The following is a 16,348-nucleotide window of genomic DNA, read 5'->3' on the forward strand; positions in this document are numbered from 1 at the left end:
ACCTTTGTGAGGTATTTGCTTAAAGAGTTTAATGACAGAATAACATATGATCCAGAAATCTCATCTCTGGGTATATATACAAAGGAAATGAAATCACTATCTTGAAGAGATATCTGCACCCTCATGTTCACTGCAGCATTATTTATGATAATTCAGCCATGGAAACAACTCAAATGTCCATTGGTGAATGAATGGATAAAGAAAATAATACATATACATACACACATGTATATGTATATATACACACACACACATTTTTATATACACCCAATGCCATATCATGAGAAAGAAAGAAACCTCGTCATTTGCAACAACATGGACAGGCCTTAAGGATATTATGCTAAGTAAAATAAGTCAGTCAGAGAAACACACACACTGTATGATCTCCCTTGTATGTGGAATCTTAAAAAAAACAAATTCATTGGAAAAGAGAATGGATTGGTGGTTGCCAGAGGTAAAGAGAGGTGAAGGCAGGGAAAGTTTGGGGAAAGGGATGATGGTGGTCAAAAGTATAAACCTAAAAAAAAAAGGATATATAAATTCTGAGGATGTGCTGACTTTATTTTTCTGGGCTCCAAAGTCACTGCAGATGGTGACTGCAACCATGAAATTAAAAGACACTTACTCCTTGGAAGGAAAGTTATGACCAACCTAGACAGCATGTTAAAAAGCAGAGACATTGTTTTGCCAACAAAGGTCTGTCTAGTCAAGGCTATGGTTTTTCCAGTGGTCATGTATGGATGTGAGAGTTGGACTATAAAGAAAGCTGAGCGCCGAAGAATTGATGCTTTTGAACTGTGGTGTTGGAGAAGACTCTTGAGAGTCCCTTGGACTGCAAGGACATCCAAGCAGTCCATCCTAAAGGAGATCAGTCCTGAGTGTTCATTGGAAGGACTGATATTGAAGTTGAAATTCCAATACTTTGGCCATCTGATGTGAAGAGCTGGGTCATTTGAAAAGACCCTGATGCTGGGAAAGATGGAGGGCAAGAGGAGAAGGGGACAACAGAGGATGAGATGGTTGGATGGCATCATCGACTCAATGGACATGGGTTTGGGTGGACTCTGGGAGTTGGTGATGGACAGGGTGGCCTGGCGTGCTGCAGTTCATGGAGTCGCAAAGAGTCGGACACGACTGAGCGACTGAACTGAACCGAACTGAACATACAGCGTGGTGACTATAGTTAACAATACTGTATTGTAGAGTTGAAGGTGGGTAAATCTTAAAAGTTCTCATTACAAGAAAAAACATTTGTAGCCATGTGAGAAGATGGATTTTTACTAAACTTATGTTGTATATCTTAAACTAATAAAATGTCATATGTCAATTACATCTCTAATATAATGGGAAAACTGCTCAACCAAGGTAGAAAACTAAATTACCTTCTTATTGTCTCTACATAAAATGGTAATGCAAAATTGTTGTCCTACAGACGACAATTATGCAAGTTTTAAATACAATGCAGGAAACATAGCATTATGTTGGTGCTTTAGGCTCCCAGGTGGCCCAGTGGTAAAAGAATCTACCTGCTAAGGCAGGAAACCCAAGAGACGCTGGTTAGATCCCTGGGTTAGCAAGATCCCCTGGAGCAGGATATGGCAATCCACTCCAGTGTTCTTGCCTGGAAAATCCCAGGGACAGAGGAGACTGACGGGCTACAGTTCGTGGGACCACAAAGAGTCAGACATGACTGAGCACAAGGTGAGGGGCCTTAGGCAGAAGAACCCCAAATACACGATAGATATGTACTTTTGAGTACTATGGACTTACCCATGTCACAATAAATTTTAATTGTTCATTCTAGTTGTCTGCCTTTCCTCCAGGCTGACCAGATAGTATGTAGTCCAGCATGGTGCCTAGCACAAAGCAAGTGCTTTTATTAAACTACTTCTGGTTTAAGATTACCTCCATGAAGGATGCCAAATAAAATCTTTTGACCAAATCTTTTCTGAAATAAGGCATGGAGATAAGGTAACAATCCAATTTAGGTAATTAAATATAGCAAGCAGTTCAGTTGAGTTCAGTCACTCAGTCGTGTCTGACTCTCTACGACCCCATGGACTGCAGCACGCCAGGTCACCCTGTCAATCACCAACTCCCATAGTTCACCCAAACCCATGTCCATTGAGTCGATGATGCCATCCAACCATCTCATCCTTTGTCGTTCCCTTCTCCTCTTGCCCTCCATCTTTCCCAGCATCAGGATCTTTTCAAATGACCCAGCTCTTCACATCAGATGGCCAAAGTATTAGAATTTCAGCTTCAATATCAGTCCTTCCAATGAACACTCAGGACTGATCTCCTTTAGGATGGACTGCTTGGATGTTCTTGCAGTCCAAGGGACTCTCAAGAGTCTTCTCCAACACCGGTTGCAGTTCAAAAACATCAATTCTTCGGCGCTCAGCTTTCTTTATAGTCCAACTCTCACATCCATACATGACCAATAGCCTTGACTAGATGGACCTTTGTTGGCAAAGTAATGTCTCTGCTTTTTAACATGCTGTCTAGGTTGCTCTTAAGTTTCCTTCCAAGGAATGAGCGTCTTTTAATTTCATGGTTGCAGTCACCGTCTGCAGTGATTTTGGAGCTCCCCAAAATAAAGTCAGCCAGTGTTTCCACTGTTTTTCCATCTATTTGCCATGAAGCGATGGGACTGCATGCCATAATCTTAGTTTTCTGAATGTTGAGCTTTAAGCCAACTTTTTCAAGCAAGCAGCAATCTATCTAAACATACACTTAAATCAGATACCTCTAGGGCATTAAATTTTTTCATATTTATAAGGATGGTTTCTTACTAGTCATTCTTTTCATTTAAAAGAAAGTTTTTCAATTAGATTTATCAAACTAAGTAATTCAGTTCAATTTATCACAATGAAAGACAAGAGAAGGAAATGCAAAATACCCAAATGGTTTAATTGCTAATCTGAATATGAAGGGAAAAAAATAATGGAGGACTGAGTTTAAATGGCTTAAGTTCCCTACTGCTAAATCAATGTATTCAAGAGTAAACAGCAACTAGAAAGTATCTTGGAAACCGGTAATCATACATAGCCTAAAATGGTCAACAAAATTTAACAAATCAATTACTGTTGAAAGATATTTCAAACTACTAAATGTCAAGATTCCCATTCTAAATTATCATAAGGAATCTATTTGGCAGAATCAAGCCTACTACATGTAGTTTGTTCAGGTTTAGGAAACATTTTGGGATACAGAAAAATAACTGACCATTTGATCAACAACTTTAGAACCGACATGATAGCTGTAGGTAACAAGGAAAGATTATTATTTTCAATTGGAAGCATAATTTTTATATTTTGCTTCACTAAACCAAATTTTTTGAGAAGGAAATGGCAACCCACTCCAGTATCTTGCCTGGGAAATCCCATGGACAGAAGAGCTTGGCAGGCTATAGTCCATAGGGTCACAAAGAGTCAGAAACAATGTAGCAACTAAACAGCAGCATTTGACTACAAAGGATATGGTTTCGTACAAAAATATAAAAAAATAAAGGAGAAAAACAAAGAATTCAACTTACAACAAGCTATGCTTTGGCTATTCAAATGATCAAATGTGCATACGAATTCCTATACTGGTGACAGATTTGCACAGAAATCACTAAATTCCACCTGCAGGCACATCGTGTCAAGTGAGTACAAACAGTAATAATTTCACGGCAGGCGTGTCATAATATCCTAAAAATCTTTGTACAAGTCAGAACAGTAAAAGATTTAGTTGACTTATGGTTAACTGAAGGACTAATGTCAAAGAGCTTATTAAATCATTCTGATTTCTCTAATTGAAGAAACAGGTTTCTCCAAAAGGTACATATATAGATAGTGTATATAAACAGACATAGAAGTGGGTGGCAATCATACTTTTCATAAAAATTAAAGTATTCCAAGTTCTAAAATAAACCTCTTCTTTTGGATATAAGATTAGCATCTAAATTATTTTACTTATAATGAATTCTGAAAGAACATTGAAAATAACTACTAGTTTAATTAAAGGTGTCCAACAGGCATAGGTTAATTCATTAGCATGAAGAAAGATGTATGATTTTATACAGTATCTGTAGTGAAAAAGCAAAGATATATTTAATTAAAATTATAATTCTATGATACCATGATAAAATGATTTCTTTAATCAGGGACAGCAAATGACTAAGAAGAAAATACTACTGGTAACTCTTCAGTACCTAAAATTATATGAAAGATTCAAGAAAAGTTACAGGATAGAGGGAGGAAAGAGAATAGAGTTATTAAATTCATCATATTATTTAGTTCCCAGACATTAAAGACCGTTCTACACTTCTAATCATTATTCTGCTAGGTAAGGCATTTGACAATAGCATACTAGGAAGGACTTAGATTTGAGGTAGGTAGAATGAGTGTATTAACCAGAGTTCTGTCATTTATAAGCTGTGTGATTGTGAATAAGCCACTTAGTATCTACCAGGTCTTAGAGTCCACATAAAAAAGTAAGGATGATTTTGAGAGTCTGTTTAACTGTAACATGAAGAAATTCTGAATGTTTCAAATTCAAGCCTTTTCATAAAAATACTTTATTGGCGTATAGTTGCTTTACAATGTTATTTTCTACTGTACAGGAAAGTGAATCAGCCGTATGTGGACATATAACCCCCCTTTTTGGATTTCCTTCCCATTTACATCACCAGAGAGCATTAAGTAGATTTTCATATGCTATACAGTAGGTTCTCATTAGTTGTCTATTTTATATATATATATTTTCTTCCATTTATTTTGCTCATCTTTATTGGCTGTCTATAGCACTTCATAATTTCCAGAGTAACAGTCGTCCTTAGCTTTTGTTAATCATTATTCCTGAGAATATTATATTTTTTGTGCAAAAGTAATTACACTTTCTGTTGTTTTTTAGATGCATAAAAATACAATTGACTCTTTTCGAATAATATCATGTCTACTATAACAGGTATTGTTCAAAGTAAAGTGAAAGTCTCACTCACTCAGTCGTGTCCAATTCTTTGTGACCCCATGGACAGTTGACCACTAGGCTCCTCTGTCCATGGAATCCTCCAGGCAATAATGCTGGAGTGGGTTGCCATTCCCTTCTCCATATTTTATATTTTTAACCTTCATGTTCTATAGTTGCCACTACATACTACAAAATATATAAGGAATCAGGATTACAATCAAACAAAACCAAATAACTACTTGTAGCATACTGGCATGGCCAACCTATATACTAAATTGGTAAGTCTAGTGAGGCTAACTTTTCACTTCTTTTATTAACTGACTGCTACTCATAAAGTTACCTCTCCTTTGAAACAGTGAAATTTATTCTTTGCAGGCTATATGCTTCCATAGTCAAAGAAGCTTGAAACTGAGCTAAGTACACAAAATGAAAAAGTTAGCCACAGTGAGACTGATAAGAGTTGCTTTTCCTGTATCTCCCTAACCTTGACACCTAATCTGTTTGTACCAGTTATAAACCGCAGACCAGATCAATGGAAGTGCGTGTGTGTTCAGTCGCTCAGTCATGTCCGACTCTGACTCCATGGACTGAAGCCCGCCAGGCTCCTCTGTCATGGAATTTTCCAGGCAAGAATACTGGAGTAGGTTGCCATCTCCTCCTCCAGGGGACTGAACGTCTCCTGTGTCTCCTGCACTGGCAGGCAGATTCTTTACCACTGAGCGACCTGAGAAGCCGGATCAATGGAAGAGGAAACGTCAAAACTAGAGCTCAGCTAAGTTTTAGATTAAGAGGTTCACTTTAAAATTTGAAGTGAGCTACAAAGAAAAAATAAATGCTGATATACAGGATAAGGTTCCTAAAGAAGACAAAATTCATATCACAAGATGATACTTTAAATCCATAAAGGACATTTTATAGAGCAACTTAAAGCATTTTATAGAAGAAATTACCCAATTAACTTTCTTGACATTTCTGTGAAGTATTACCTGTATTTCCCAAAAGAGGCAAAAAGAAACAAAGGAACTAAAGTTCTCACTTTGCCAATAACATAGCTTCCTCATTTCACATCTAGTGTTTTAACGTGTGGAAAAAGGTGCTCAGCTCCATAAGAAATTATATTAACTGAAATGCCTCAGCATTTTGGAAAATACCAGACTTCCTATAAGATGTGAGTGCAGAGGCAGCGTACTGACTTACTACGCATTTCACCTAATCACTTAGTTCCGTATATGTCACACTGTCGGCACTCAGTGAATACAGGCTATTAAAGACATCTAACAATTACTTGCGCTCATATGTCAGGTACTGTGCTAAGTGCGTTATACATATTAGTGCATTTAATCCTATCAACAACTCAAAGAGGTAAGTAAATTGCTACTCTTCATTTTACAAATGAGGAAATGAAGGCCTAGGTTAAGTTTACTTGCCCAAGATTACAAAGAGATATAGCAAAGATTTTAACAAAGGCAGCCCAACTTTGGACCTTATTTAAAGATCATCATTGTAGAAAAAATAAAAGACTAGTGGTAAGAAACTCTATCTATACTCTATCCTTTCTATCACCAAGTCCTTGGAGAGAAATTTCTTGCTCATCTTTGTATCTCTTCTCATGCCTAGCATTCTACCTTAAACACATTATTCCTCATTAAATGTTTCCTGAATAAAATTAAAATCACATAAACAAATTAGGCTTCATTGTCCTCAACTATAAAATGGAGATAAAGGTACCTGCACTGTCTAGGTAGTTCTTATAGTATGGTCCTTGAACCTAGAAACTTTGTCAGAAATACAAATTTCAGGCCCTGTCTTAGGCTTACTGAATCAGAAAGTATTTTAATCAGCTTTCCAGATAATTCTCACGCATGTTTAAGTCTGAGAACCAGCAATCTATGTTATAATTATGAGGATCAAATGAGTACAATAACGTGAAAGCACCCCAAAAAGAGAAGGTACATCATCATCATTGAAAGAATAAATTATGTTCCTTGAAAAAACTTAGTGATTTTGCTAGATCCAGATAAAAATGAACATTAGAAATGAAACTGATCATGAGGGAATCCCCTGGTAGTCCAGGGATTAGGACTCTGCACTTCCATGGCAGAGGGCACAGGTTCAATTCCTGGTTGGGGAACTAAGATTCCTGCGTGCTGTGTGGTGTGGTCAAAAAACAAGACATTTATCATGAAACACTTTGTGAATATTACTATTCCAGATTTTATCTGGGTAATGTATAGTATTCACAATGCAGAGAAAAATACTATGATCCATAAGGTTCTAAGTAGAAATCCGGTAACTTGGTTATACAGTAGTTCAACCTACAGAGATGACAAGTTGCACAAGCTTCTTACCTGACCAGTGTCCAGTGGAGACACCAGATCTGTCTGTACAGGTCTCACTTACAGGTCTAAACACAGTTTCCCATCCTCCAGTAGCATAGCGCCAATTGTGAGATTCCAAGATGAGTGTTCGCTGGGTGCCATATGCAATCATGAAGCAGTAGACCACATGATGGAGTTGGCAGCCATAGCCACAGCCTTTGTTGATGTTACACACCAGCTTCTTGGCTTTGCTGCAGTCCTTGGGATTCTGTCAGTAAGCAAGAGAAACAAAGGCGACAATAAACTGTATGGAGAGGTTAACTTCTCTTTATAGGTGGCAAATGTCAAAAATCAATATAATAAGCCAGGACCAGTCCAGTATTATCTTATTAAGCAAGGAAGTTAGTTTTTAAGATTAGATTTCAAAGAATCCACTGAAAACTTTATGTGCATACTTTGGGAGATGGCAGGGGAAAAGACCAGTTACTTCAGAAACATCACCAACAAATGTGAAATTAAGCAGCTACATTTAAAAAAAAAATACTCTTTCACTTCTCTATCACTCAGAACATGCAAGTATGATCCTCTTTGAATTCAAAGTTGCACACATTGAAATCTTTATAAAAGGAGCAAAATAGTTCGTTTACTCCAGCTGCACTTCAGCATTCTGAGCTTACTACCTTCACAGATGAAACTCAAATTATCTTAAAGGAAAAACTATAATTTATCTAATAATTCTACCTATTCCAGATTTTGAGATGTCACCAACAAAACGGACTTTTTCATTATGGAAGTAAAGCCACTGAATACTGTAAAAGGATATCTGAGTTCAACAGTTAAAAAATATCAGTCATAGGACTTTAAGAAAACAAAACTGATGTTACTGGTAATTTTCAAAATAAAATGCAGAACATGCTTTATATCAGATATATTGAGAATGTGTTATGCTAATTTTTAATCAGGCTATCCATTTTTTCTTATTTACAAACTTTGATATAAAATGACTAGCAAGTGGTTAAAACACTTTAATATTATTTGTATTATCTAACAATGGGTCCAGTGGGGTCCAGTGGGGTTAAGCAAATATGAAAAATTCTTTTTTCCCATTCTAAGGTTTCAGCCCCATTGTATTTCATTTGGGCTATTTGTAAATACCCTAGGCGGCTTAGTTCTTCAAACAAAAATCTGTTTTGACAAGGACTCCTTAGCCTGAGAAAATTTTCAAGTTGTTCTGTCTGCAGGTCCGGGAGAGAAAAAACAGGTATTTTCAGGAACAGCATCTTTTCTTCCACATAGCAATAAGCAAGGTAATCAGTTCTCAATTTATAAACAATTTAACTGCCTTTAATAAAGCAGTTGCCAAGCCACAAATCTACAACTATTTTCTAGGGACATCATCTTGTCATGTCATCATGATAGCTGTCGTGTCAAGTAAAGCCCTAGAAACAAAAGCTAGGATGTTAGGCTATAAAATGATTCAGGGGGGGGAAAAAGCTGAGAAGGGAAAATGCAACACACAATTACTTTCAGAATTATATTTCATATTCAGATGTGCCACTGCAGGCTAGTCCTTTCAGATCAAAGAAGAACCTGTATCATCAAGAGTCTTGTAAAGAGTTAGAGCCCTTAAGAATTCAAGAAAGCCCAGATAAAATTCAGCAAGACGTGATCAGGGCTGTTTCCTCAATCAAGTTCTAGAGCTGCTAATTCTCTTCGCTTGAGACTGAACTCATAGACAGACTCCTCAGGCTATAAAGATCCCCACTTCAGCCACAGAAGATTTGAGAGGAACAGAGGGGGTCTGATGTCCGGAGACCAATTCATCATTTACTTTCTTACAATATTATACAAGGATCTGGGAGTAAATAATGTTCTCAAGCTGATTCAAAGCTTTATTATTAATTCAATAGTTAAGAGAGCAAAGAGTATTGACATTTGTTAGATTTTTCATGATTTGTAAGAAATAAAAAACCCTGAATATTTCTGAAATTCATATGAATGAAAATGTCCTTCATATATTTTTCAATAAACACTTTCTTTAAGAACTGCTTTGAGATGTACAGAATTAGTGCAAAGTTAGTACAGATATCCCACATACCTCACAACCAGTTTTCCATATTATATCTTATTAGTTCTCATTTTTTTTAAGGAAAAAAGAGAGTAAAGGAATATAATAATTAAAACATCTGATCTTTAGTTTTCAAACTGTAGATTTTTTTGCTGAAAAGAAGACTCACATTTACATTAAAAAATACATCTGTATTTCTTGAGAAAAGAGTTTAATTAGAACCCAATGTTTCAAGAACTGAAGTCTAAGGAAAAGAGGATAATTTATGAAATGAAGCGTAATTCAAGAGTCTTAATGTGTCTCCAAGTAAGCTGGTGACAGAATATATTAAATCTTTCTGTAATGTCAAAGATAACACAGAGAAAGGGAAAAAAGTCTATTATGTTTGGTTCTGGAATGAAAAAGGTCTACATATATACATAACCAATGGAAGACGACTCTAAGGCAGAGAGTGATAAGAGAAAATGAATGGCTGTTTGGAATGATAATAGACAAAACACTGAAAAGACTCAGAGCTATAGCCCATTTTTTTTTTAACCAAAATATATTTAAAAGTCTGCAAAATTCAAAGGATCTTGTTCATAAAATATTCAGAAAAAAAGAGAGAGATAGCAAGAAACAGAAAAAGTTTATGTTCTAACACAAGATTAGGCTCATCAGAATAAATATCTAGGGAAAAAAAAGCAGATATATAATAGGTAAAGAAAGCAACAACTCTAAGATGGATAGGGACTTATTCTGATGGAAAGGAACCTTACATAAGAAAACCCCTTATCAGAGCTAAGTCTTTGTTATCCACCACTGTTACGCAGTAGCAACAAACAGATTTATGGAATTCTATAAACGTGAAACAGAGTCATTGTTATACATACATACATACATTCATATACACAATCTCCGAATTTCTTACCAAACAGACTGTCAATTACCACTGATCCTGGTTTTAGACTTTTCTGTTGATGTCTGCAAAAAACTTGAAGTGTGTATGTCTCATTCGTAAGCAAGAATATAGAGAAGGGCTTCACTACTAAAAGCTTTACTTTAATTATGTTATCATTCTATCAGGGTAGCTATTTCTGATGATAAAATCTGTTTTTTGCTTGCTTCTTGTGTGCCTAATGCACTCTCTTCTGTATTTCTCTACTAGAAACGCCAAAATGCAGGCAGATAATTCTGTTCTACGCTGTAATTCTTTTGCTTTTCCCCCTGCTCATGGTTTTACGCTGCTTCCTCCACTCATCTCTCCCTCTCTCCTTCCCTCTCTCCCTTTCTCTCTCACACACACCACATACACACACTTGGAATATGATACACTTCCAGCAGATGGAGGCTCACTAAGAAGCAATTCTTGTTGGTGAGTGGGAGATGGGGAAATATAGAATGAAAATGTTTCCCCCATAAGTCCCCTGGGAGAGAGTCTTACTTCTCCCTCCTTTTGCCTTGATTATCACTGAATGATCAAGTATAGGTAAAACTTCATTTATTTAATAAATATTTATTAAGCACTTAATGTATACAAGGAAACATGGGATATAACAATCCAATAGAATAAGAAATTTTACACACAAATAACCACAATAGTAGACAATTTAAATGTTTTAAGATCGTGGTAAACAAGGAATTAAGGAACAGAAGAAGAAAAATCACTTTCAGCTGGACTGAAAGGGTTATGAGTAAAACTGCATTTAAAATAAACCTATAAGATATAATTTATTGTGTTTTTGAAATGCTAAGTAAATGTACTTTTTCCATTATTCAATGGAAGTCCATAATGCAAAGAATAATTGTGAAAGTAAAGTGAATAAAGTAAAGTGAAATTACTTTACCAACTCTATAAATTGTATTTATAATGTAGGGTTTTGTATACCAGGTCTTCTTAAAGTCAGACTCATCAACAGGACACATGTATTCTTGCTCCTTTCAATGATGATGTTATTTAAGTTTTAGAATAGGAGGTAAATTTGTCAAAATTACTTAAGACATCGTGTTCTACTTGAAGAACTGCAGAGAGGTTTAAGATACAAGTTTTTTTTTTCTAATTCAAGCTCTGTTATGAATTCAATTTTGTGATTTTGCTTCAATTTGGTAATGTATAATTGAGATAAAAATTACCTCTCTCCATAACCTCTCCCTGCTCACCCATCCTTCTATCTCAGAGATAATATGAGACTAAAATACATTTATACACTCAAAGCTAACTCAAACATACTATCTCATTTATCCTCATAATCTCAAGAGACATTACTTCGCACTGGATAAATGCTGTACTGTTTGTATTTAGTGCTATGAGGTGGCCCAATCACAGGCCCTTATAAGCTAACAATGTTATGTAACAATTGTATAGTTATAATTCTGCAGTAAAGCTGTCACCATAGTACATATAAGGAATAACGACTTGAGATAAAACAGAGTTCGTCCGTATTCCTTTTGTTCAGCTCTTTTTTTTTTTTTAAAAGACTATCTGAGGCATTTCTTCTGACACTTTTAGTTTCTAAGGATGACCCTATCTCAACAGAACTGAAATCTGCATTTGCTTTCACTGTCCTGTAAGTAAAACATCGGGACACATATTTAAATCAGTATTCCTCTAACTAATACAGTATATTAAAGGAAGCAGCATCTCTTAAGCCCAAATGATTACTAGTTCACTAAAGGCATCCAAATGCTAAAATATTTAATTTACTTGGGTTACAACACAAAAATAGTCACTCTGGGATGTGAAGAGACAGTTTAATTAAAAAGACAGTTCAATTTCTATTTTGCTAAAAAAAAAAAAAAAACAGAATAATTTTGAATCAACTAGTAAACCATAAGCATTATTATATAACTTAGGCACTGCTAGGATTGAGAGATTTCTACTTCCTTCACTTAGTAAATTAGTAGTAATTGAGAATTGATGTAATATTACAAAATAGTATCAATTCTATGGCTTTTAAACCACAGATAAAACCTTTTGCCAAGATTATTTAGATTTTCCATACAAATAAAAGCCTCTTCAGAGGAAAATTTTCTAGTCACAGTGTAATTTCCTGGACCAAAACACTGTAGAAAAAGGCTAAATCAACAACAAACAAAAGCATTTAGTCAATATAAACTGGATATAATATCTCCAGGCATCTCTTGCAAAGAATAAATGCTCACTATTAGTTCAATAGGACTGCCTGTGCAAGACAAAGGTGATGTCAAATCCATTGTCACAAAAATATACTAACTGGTGGCAAGCCAAAATTTAGAATTCAGGTCTTGACCCATTGCTCAGTGCTCTTATTTGTCCCCTCCTCATGAAGTCTTCAACAAAAGATGCAGTGGAAAGTGTGGGCTCACAGCACTTAACTGGTCATTGTTTTCTCAGCTTTATGAATGTCTACTTGACAAATAAGAACTGAATATATTTAAGGTGTACAATAGGATGCTTTAAAATATGTAAAAACGGAAACGATCACCAAAGTTAAACTAATTAACATAACCATCATCTCACACAGTTATAATTTAGTTTTTGGTGGGGAAAACAGTTAAGATCAACTCTCTTAGCAAATTTCAAGTACAGTATTATCATTAACAACTACAGTTACCAGGCTATACATTAACTCTTTAGAACTTATTCATCCCACGTAACTGAACCTTTGTACCATCTGATCAACATCTCCATTTTCCCCACCTTCCTGACCTTGGTAACTACTGTTTTACTCTCTGCTTTCAGGAATTTGAGTTTTTTAGATTGCAAATATATGTGAGTATTTGTAGTATTTGTCTTGGTGTATCATATTTCATTTACCATAGTGTCCTCCAGGTTCATCCATGTTGTTGTAAACAGCAGGATTTTCTCTTTTTTACTATGGCTGAATAACATTCCACTGCTGTTTATATACACACACACTTTCTCTATCCCTTCATCTACTGACAGAACCATAGGTTGTTGCCATATCTTGGCAATTGTGAATAATGATGAAATGAACATGTGTGTACAAATATCTGAGACACTGATTTTATTTTCTTCAGATACATACTCAGAAGTGGGATTGCTGTAGTCATATGGTAGTTCTATTTTTAATTTTTTTAGGAACATCTTGTTTTCCATAATGGCTATACCAATTTACATTTCCACCAACAGGAATGGGTATAAAGGTTTTGTTTTCTCCACATACTCCACAACATTTACTATCTTTTGTCTTTCTTGATGATAGCCACTCTAACAATTATAAGGTGGTTATAATGGCTTATCGTGGTTTTGATTTGCATTTTCCTAATGATTAGGAATATTGAGCACCTTTGCATATACCTGTTGACTCCTCGTATGTCTTCTGATGTGCAGAAGTTTAGTTTTATATAGTCTCATTATTGATTTGTTGTTGTTTCTTAGGCTTATGGTGTCATATCTGAAAAAATTCACTGCCAAGACCAATGTCAAAGAGCTTTTCCCCTCTGTTTTCTTCTATTAGTTTTATAGTTTCAAGTCTTATACTTAAGAATCAAAACCCTGGGAATCCTTCCAGCGTCTCTCTAATAACACTATTTCTATAGGGAGGAATTAAACGACAGATAGCTCCTATTTCCGATAAAGAAAGGTCAGTAAAAACTAGAGGATTGAGTCAGGTAAGTTAAATTTTATTGTGCTCCTTGTTTACTATCATCACAAGACTAAACAGTTTTTAATTTGCTTATTTAAAAACATTTGCAACATCTAGGTTTGTGGTGGTAATGAAGAAAAGATTCATTAATAGTGTGGTGAAAACACTTCATTGTACTGGAAACAATTTGGTTTTATTTCTCTAAAATTATTTTCAGAAACCAAAGCAGAGAATGTAATGAAGCTAACAGCAGAATTAAAGTACTGCATAGTGGTAATTAAAATAAAGACTCTGGGCATAGTTAACCATGAAAGAGAAAGTTAAAAAGCATTCTCATTTTCAAAAGCCAACACCAGAAATCATTGTCTTTTAACATACTAAGAATATTTTCATAGCAAAGTTAAGGCAGTGTTAAGGTGTGCTTTGCACACCTCTAGACGCCTGCCAATGCAGGAGACATGGGTTTGATCCCTGGGTCAGGAAGATCTCCTGGAGTAGGAAATGGCAACCCTTTCCAGTATTCTTGCCTGGAAAATTCCATGGACAGAAGATCCTGGAGGGCTAAAGTCTATAAGGCTGAAAAGAGTTGGAAAGGACTGAGCGCGCACACACAGAGAAGAACAATCTGTTGTAAATATTAATAGTAAGGAAAAAAACTAGCTTACCCACAAGTAGGCCACCCAGTGCTTCAGGAAATCAATTTCCCTGTGGGTATTTTGTAACATTTAAGAGTAAGAGATCAAGATACATAGTTTACAGACTGTTAACCTGATGGATTGAAGCAAAAAGTAGGTAGTTATTACATGGTCATAGAAGAGGAAAGCTCTTCTTACTAAGTAAAGCCAGTAACTGGCTTACTTTAAATGCATTTTTTAAACTTTTGCCCTTTGCCTAGAAATCTCTATTGAATGTCTGAACATCATTTTTAAAAAGATGGAAATTCTATAGATTCAGTAGAAAGCAACAAACAAAGTGGAGAATTTCTTCCACTGATAGTCTCTGAGACAGTGTTCTGTCACCTCTGGGTATTCCAGGTTGTCCCTAAAAGACCTCTGTGTCAAGTTCAGAACACCAGAACAGCCTTAGGAACACTGTCTGCCTCCAGAAGGGCCACAGAGGAAAGACAGAGAAAGAATGAGATGCATTCAAGCTTAATTCTCTCATTCAAAATCAAATGTAAACACAATTCCCTCCAAGGCTAGAGAGGAAAAGTTGTTGTTTGAGGAGCCTGATTCTGCCAATCCTACATGAATGCATAGAAAATGAATTTCCTCAAGTACCTTCAATATTTCTTCCTAAGTTTACAGCTTGATTCCCAGGTCTTAGAACTGGTCAGGTTAAAACTAGCATGCTTTGCAAAATCAAGGTTGAATTTCGGAAAGCCCTTCTATCCACCATTTTTTTTACTTAACAAGACTCATAGGGCTTTCCTCCTCAAAATCAAAATATATGGATGACACTGGCAGATTGCCTCCACCAAAAAAAAAAAAAGAGGGAGAGGGGAGAAAGGGGGAGAAGGCAGTAATATGTGAAGGGGGAAGAGAAAAGGAGAAGGGAAGAGAGAGGAGAGAGGGGGAGGGAAGAGAGAGGAGGGTAGATAGAGGGCTGAGGGAACAGGGTGGGAGTGGGAAAAGGAGAGAGAAGAAGGGGAAAGAGGGATAAAAATAAAGGCATGCTCCAGAAAGGTTAGCTGTGTCTTATATAGGATTCAAAACTAAAATAGATTTGCAGACACAAAAAAGAAACAGTAGCTGGAATCTTGTTCCTATGCGAAGGCTGCTTCAGATGCTTTGTTTTAAATAAAAGTCAGAATAACTTAACACTGTTAAGCCAGCTCTTATTTTCTGCAAAATGCCATTCTTCGGGGTAGAAACGATACTCACAGCACTTGTCCCTCACTGATTTTTAAATCAAACCATCAACAATAATTAAACCAGACTTCAAATCTTGCTACTACTTCTCCTGGATAGAGGCTTTGTCCCACTTTTCCATGTAGCTGGCCAAGCACTATTCTATTAGCAGAATAGAAATTTCTTTGAAATCCTTAGCTATTATTACTTTAAATTAAAAAACCTCTTTAGATCACTTTTCTCACTGCCTCAGTGTAACAGTGCTCTAACCAATTCATGTTATTTTCTTTACTTTTGAAAATCTTTAACTCTACATTTTTTAAATAGTAAATAATTTAAGACCCACAACAGATTGCAAAAACAGTAGTTACTGTGTACCTTTCACACAGCTTTCCTCAATGAACACACCTTACTTAACCACAACACTTTATCAACATCAGGAAATTGATGTTAAACAACATTATTAACTACAATATAGATTTTTAAGAGAGACAGGAATACCAGACCACCTTACCTGCCTCCTGAGAAACCTGTATGAAGGTCAAGAAGCAACAGTTAGAACCAGACACAGAACAACAGACTGGTTCC

General features: G+C 35.9%; 1 protein-coding gene across 7 annotated transcripts in view; it reads right to left on the minus strand.

Moving 5' to 3' along the window:
• The window catches only part of FUT8 (fucosyltransferase 8), a 314,874-nt gene that overhangs the window by 64,233 nt on the left and 234,293 nt on the right, over positions 1-16,348 (minus strand). For all 7 annotated transcript variants that reach the window (XM_043921010.1, XM_043921005.1, XM_043921008.1 and 4 more), the window contains one exon: positions 7,305-7,542. In XM_043921010.1, the coding sequence (XP_043776945.1) occupies positions 7,305-7,542 (238 nt within the window). The remainder of the gene's footprint in view (positions 1-7,304; positions 7,543-16,348) is intronic.

Source organism: Cervus elaphus, chromosome 12 (assembly GCF_910594005.1).
Source record: "Cervus elaphus chromosome 12, mCerEla1.1, whole genome shotgun sequence".
Lineage (NCBI taxonomy): Eukaryota > Metazoa > Chordata > Mammalia > Artiodactyla > Cervidae > Cervus > Cervus elaphus.